Here is a 6000-nt window from a genome sequence, read left to right as displayed (position 1 = left end):
ATATTATTGGAAAATGACCAAATCATGTCAAAGGTGAATGGAATGGTGCATGCCGAGATCTTTACTCAAACATACTTTTAAAATCCTGTCTGATGCTCTTGATATGAATAATCTGTTATTGTTATAAAAACAAAATTGTGTTTTGTCAAACACCTCATTTCAACTAGTTAGAAGGCGAGAGGCCTCTGAAAACAATCATTTTTAAAATAATACTGCTTTAAAAATTGTTTTACCAGGTCTAGTAGTTTTCCAGTGTCATCTTTTGTTTTACATTAAACAAAAAACACTTCTTGCTTTATTAAAAAGACATTTTTCACTAGATGGTGTCAGTTTTTTGTTTTTTTTTTAATATTCCTGCAAGCACAGTCAGATGGCGAAGTAAGCTGGCACATTGTATTTATTTGAATCACCCTCCAATGTCCAACCCTAAGAGAAAAATAGCCCACGATTCTGCAGACAAGTTTCTTTTCTGAGATTCTGCAAAGAAGTGATCTGTGAGATAGTAGTTACCCAGTGAATGCAGACTGAAATCCCAAAGATTCATTTCAGCACTTGCAAAATAAATCAGGAGCATTTGCTTTTACAATTTCTTCTTAGCGTTAAGTTCTCCATAGAAACATTAGCCATGACAGAGTTTTAAAACCTCCCCAGAGCCTTCAGAGAAGAGCTGACCAGCTGGAACATGAACTTAGAACTACTCTCCTGCAGACCACCTATTTTTGCTTTAACCTTCACTTTCTACCATTAACAGATATTTACTCTATTTATTACATTTGGTGATATCTATATGTGTCGATGGCACCAACTTGTTTGTATTAAAACTACCCCTTTATCACACTGGCGTCAACCTCACTGAAGCTCTTCTTACTTCCCTCTTCTGCTTCTGCCAGAGCCCCTTCCACCAGGTATCAGCACCTCCCAGCTGCCCCACTCAAATCCATCCTATAACTTGCTGCAAGAGTCCCCTTCCCTATACTCCCTTGCATCATGCAGCTCCCGTACCCCAAACCTTTGAGCTCTCAAATGCTTCTGTGATTATATCCCGTCCTCTTTGCCCAGATTCAGTGTCCTCCATGATCTGATACCAGCTTCAAATCTCCCACCCTCAGCCAACCTCATGCCCCACTCCATTGTCCCTTGTCCTTGCCTGTCCTCCAGGAGTAGACATTCTCCTTCCAACTCTTATTCAAGGTCTACTTCAAACCGTATGTTCAAACCCTATCACCTTCCTTGACCATTCCAGTTTACAGTGACTTTCCTAGCACCTCTAAATACATAGACTACGCACTTTTTCTTTTTTCTTTTTTTTTGTCTACACCATGCAGCACGTGGGATCTTAGTTCCTTCACCAGGGATCAAACCCTGGCCCCTGCAGTGGAAGCTCCAGAGTCCTAACCACTGGACCACTAGGGAATTCCCTAAACTACCCACTTATTTGGATCCTAAATCATACACTCATACAGAAAATTGATATGTGTGAGCCTTAATTGTAGTACTTAATACATGGAATCATCGAGGTGAAATGAACTTGAGATATCTGATTCAACACGTCCAGAAACACAGGAAATTCCCCTTGAACATGCCCCTGTCTGAGTGAACACTGACTGACAGGGTGCTGTGCCACAAAATGTGGCCATTTCACCTTTGAATTGCTCTTATAAAAAGAGGCATCTGCTTATTTATTTATTTTTGGCTGCATTGGGTCTTTGTTGCTGCATGCAGGCTTTCTCTAGTTGTGGCGAGTGGGGGCTACTCTTCCTTGCGGTGAGCGAGCTTCTCATTGCTGTGGCTTCTCTTGTTGCAGAGCATGGGCTCTAGGTTGCACGAGCTTTAGTAGTTGTGGCACGTGGGCTCAGTAGCTGTGGCTCGCGGGCTCTACTGCGCAGCCTCAGTAGTTGTGGCGCACGGGCTCAGCTGCTCCGCGGCATGGGGGAATCTTCCCAGACCAGGGCTCAAACCCGTGTCCCCTGCATTGGCAGGAGGATTCTTAACTACTGCGCCACCAGGGAAGCCCAAGGCATCTGCTTTCTAAGGGAGAGAAGGCCCACTCAGCCCATTCCAACCAGGGGAGTGGGATAGAACCTCCTTGCTCTCCCATGGGAAGACACTTCCCTGAGTCCAGTTGAGACGCCTCGTGCTTATTTTCTAACATTACAGGGGAACTTGTTAGAAATGCAGATTCATGAGCCCCAGTCCAGACCCAACTGAACAGGAAACTCTGAGGGTGGGCCCCCAGAATCTGAGTTTCAACAAGTTTGAGAAGGACTGCAGCTCCCACGTGAAATGGAAACCAGCTGACCACCCTCTATCTTTGCTGACTACAAAATGGTTAGTATCACTATGCCGCCTTTTCTTTAACGAAATCATCTCTTATAACTCCAATTATTTTATTTAGCCAGCCAATTATTTTATTTAGCAACCCACACATTCCACATTTGACAAGCAGGTGAGGACACGGGTTTAGAAGAGTCCACATTCCTCCAGATCTTATCACTCTGAGGCACAAAGAGAAAAATAGCTCCAGGTGACTGCATGAAAACAAAACAACCCCCCCCCCTCGAAATCTTTAAAAACTGCCACAGGTAGTTTAATTTCCTTAAAAGCTAAGCCGGAAAAGGTTTTTGTGGTGTGCGACCCCAGCTGGGCTGGGCCACAGTTCTGTACTTGGGGGAGGGCAGCGGGCCCAAGGTGATCCGAGGATGGCTCGCAGTTGTGTTTTGAGTGGTTGCTCGGCGAGTGTTTATCTTGTCCCTCCAGCAAACACACACTCTCAGTTTCTGGTCATGAAAGGGGAACCCGGTATTTTGTAGACAAGGAGTCACAGAAGCAACGTTCGAGGGGAAAAAAGAAAAAAGGAAAAAAAAAATAAGTCAAGGCGCAATCTCCCCAGACGAAAAGGAACCGCGCTGTTTGTCCTTCTGTAACTGAGCAACACCCTGGGCGGCTGGGGCTGGCTGCGCCTTCTGCGGTTTTTCTTGCTCTTCTCCGCAGAGGTTCACTTCCACCCTCTGAACGCTCCACACGTGAAAAAGCAGGCGGGGCGGCCGCGGGCCCCCGTGGCACGGGATCCCGGCCCAGGGCCCGTGCAGCCCCTTCCTCCAGCCGCGGGGCCGGACAGGGGCGGGTCCAGGCGGCCGGGCGCTGCGCCCCGCGCGCGGTAGAGGTCGCTGCGCCGCGGCGCGCGCTCTCACCGCGGTGGATAACGGGGCCGGGCTGTAGGAGAAAGGAAACCTGCCCGGGAGGCGGCGGCGGCGGCGGCGGCGGCGGCCGGGAGCGAGCGAGGGAGGAGCGTTCACTTTTGCTCCGGTGTCAGCGCGCGGCGGCGGCAGCTGGCGCTGACGAGGGAGCACCGAGCGAGCGGGTCGCCCATCTCGGGGCGGCCAGGGGAGGGCCGCGAGAGGCCGGATACTAGCGCGCCGGCTGGGCGCGGAGCGGCGAGCCTGGCCAGCGAGGGGAGCCGCGGGGGGCGCGCCGCGTGCGGGCCCCCGGAACCGCGCAGGATGCCCCACGAGGAGCAGCCGTCCCTGCAGAGACCCCGCTACGGCTGTAAGTGCGCCGGGCGCGCGGGGTTCCCCCGGCCTTGGGGAGCTCTCTCCCTAAGGGAGGGTTGGAGAAACCGAGGGAGCCGGGTGCGCGCCGCGGAGGAACCGGAGGGCAGCGGCTGGGTGGCTGGCAAAGTTGGGAGCTGGAGTTGCAAAGGCTAGTGAGCGGCGTCCTCCCGCTCTCCCCACAAATTCCTAATCCCCAGCTGGCACCCCAATCCTCTACCCCGCACACCCCACCGTGGCGCGAGGCAGGGCTGGGTCTGCGCCCTGGGACACACCAAGTTGGGCGTTTAAGGGTATCAGGTGAGGAGCCCTCGGAGCTCCTGGACGTTGCCGGCTCGGGCCAGGGGGTGGCGTAAGGGACCCTTTTCTTCCAACTCAGAAGGGGAGGAAAGTTTGTTTGCTGTGGCTGCAGGTGGGCCCCGCAAGTAGTGTGCCCGCGCATTCTGCTACTAGCAACGTCGGCTTTCCTGGAAGGGGCGGTGTTTCCTCCTACCCCGTCCCCTCGGGCTACACCTGGGCCGCAAGAGCCAGTTTGGGCCCCACAGGTGGGAGTCCTTTCCTGCTGCAGCTGAAAGGGGCACCTCGCCCATCCCCCCCGTGCGGCGCGCGGGAGGATTGCAGCCGGGACAGGACGCGGCGCTGGGCTCCCCGGGATCCGGTTGGAGCCGCGTGACTTGAATGAGGTAGTGTCGATTACCCAGCCAGGTCTACCCTCGGAAAGAGGTTGCTTTGGCGGATCTTGAGTGGATAGAGCCAGATTAGAACCAACCACATGGCTTCATGTGCAGAGTTCAGAGTCTTTACCAAACATGTGTCAGGAAGTATTTCCTTTAAAACAAACAGAAAGTTGGCACGCGCTCTCAACAGGGTTGGCCCTGTCAGTGATCCCTGTGGCGGATCACGGGTTAATCTTTTGCCCAGGCTGGCCTTGGTGGCAGGGGTACCAGGGTTTGGGTTAAGATAGTGAACCCTGCTGCATGTTTTGTGGTTCTGGCTGGTTGTGAGGGCCACAGGCTTGCCTAATAAAGGGGAGTAGTCAACGTGCTCACCCTCCCTTTCCTCCCCGCCAGTCTTGGAATGGAGCATCAGAGATGAGAAGTTAATTTTCCCAGGTGACCTTTTCTGTGTCAGCCAGTGAGGAGGCAGCCTGAGGAGTCAGCTGCAGACTCTGTACTCTAGGGAAATGCATTTAACAAGTAACCCGGCCCTGCCCTTTGCAGCCTTAGTTTGCACTCTGCCTAACCACACAGAGGGCAGAGTTCCTTGCGGTGGGATGTGCTCATCCAGAGTGGTGTCAACCATCTTCAGATAGGTGAAAGTCCTTTATGTGTCAGGCTCCCAGAATGTATGGTAGCTTCACTGTATCAAATTATGAGATGGCCACAATGTGTAGGAACTAGGCGAGTATGAATTTAAAAATGCATTTTGATATCACATTTTAAACCATGATCTGTTTGGTGTGTTGTCCCTCACTAGTTCAGTGTGCTGGGCAAACTTGCAGTGCATGCAGTGCATTAATGTGGCATTTCCATCTGTTTCCCTGCGTGAGCGTCTGTGATGGCACTTGGTTTTCATTGAATGCACCTGTAGTTTTAGAGCGCTCTTAGAAGCGGCAGTCTAGGAGATTCAGATGCCACAAGGATGAAGAGCATTGCACATCGGCACATAGCCCCCTTTTTTGGAAATTCTCGTCCAACTTTTCTCACGAGTCTGGTGTAATAGGTGATGTGCCATCTTGTTGGAAGTTATTTTGTGAGGTGTTACTATAGAACAAAGATGAAATATTAGCTCACTAATGTAATTCTGCAGAGAAGATACGGAGAAAGGAAAAGGGTGAAGCTGCTATACTAATTTAGACGTGAGTAGAATATTGTATTACACCCAGAGTATCTTTCTACAATCAAAACTAAATTTAATTGAAAGTTATGCATAGGTATGATTTGCAAAATCATTTTTGTGCTGTTGTAACAAACTGTGATGTATTTGCCAAAGGAGTTCTGAAAACACGTTGCCACCATGATCTGTCAAAAGTTTTATTCCAGTTACTTGAGAGTTAAAAAGACCAGCGATAGCAAAGAGGGGCTTTGTGACTAGACGTAGATGATTTCACTCATCACTGATGATCCAGTCAGCATTTAAGTGGCTCCTGTGGGTCAGTAATCAATATGTCTGTGGCAGGAATTGTGGTTTTCTACCCTCTGCAAAACTTCTTTCCTTTCACGAGAAACGTTGTAAATGACGTGTTTCACTGTTTGCTTCTCTTTAAAAGTGTAGCATAAGCCCAGCATGGATGTGTTTATGTGTGTGTTGAAGGGGAAGGTTCTGGCTGATGCTCTGAGCTTTTTGACTGATGCTTTGGTCTGCATGGTGAGATTTCTGGATCACCTGGTAACTGGTGTGTTTCGGTGGTCAACACAACTAAGCCTCTTATCCCTTTCCCAGTACTAGAAAT

General features: G+C 50.3%; 1 protein-coding gene across 1 annotated transcript in view; it reads left to right on the top strand.

Annotated features, from left to right (window-relative positions):
* Positions 1-3205: 3205 nt before the first annotated feature.
* IQGAP2 (IQ motif containing GTPase activating protein 2) overlaps positions 3206-6000 on the top strand; it is a 293348-nt gene continuing 290553 nt past the window's right edge. The window contains 1 exon segment of the mRNA XM_007461600.1: positions 3206-3546. Coding sequence (XP_007461662.1) covers positions 3501-3546 — 46 coding nt within the window. The 5' untranslated portion in view covers positions 3206-3500.

The sequence above is a fragment of the Lipotes vexillifer genome, unplaced genomic scaffold (assembly GCF_000442215.2).
Source record: "Lipotes vexillifer unplaced genomic scaffold, Lipotes_vexillifer_v1.1 scaffold779, whole genome shotgun sequence".
In the NCBI taxonomy this organism is placed as follows: Eukaryota; Metazoa; Chordata; class Mammalia; order Artiodactyla; family Lipotidae; genus Lipotes; species Lipotes vexillifer.
Note: the sequence above shows the minus strand (reverse complement) of the source record. Positions and strands in the feature narration are given on the sequence as shown.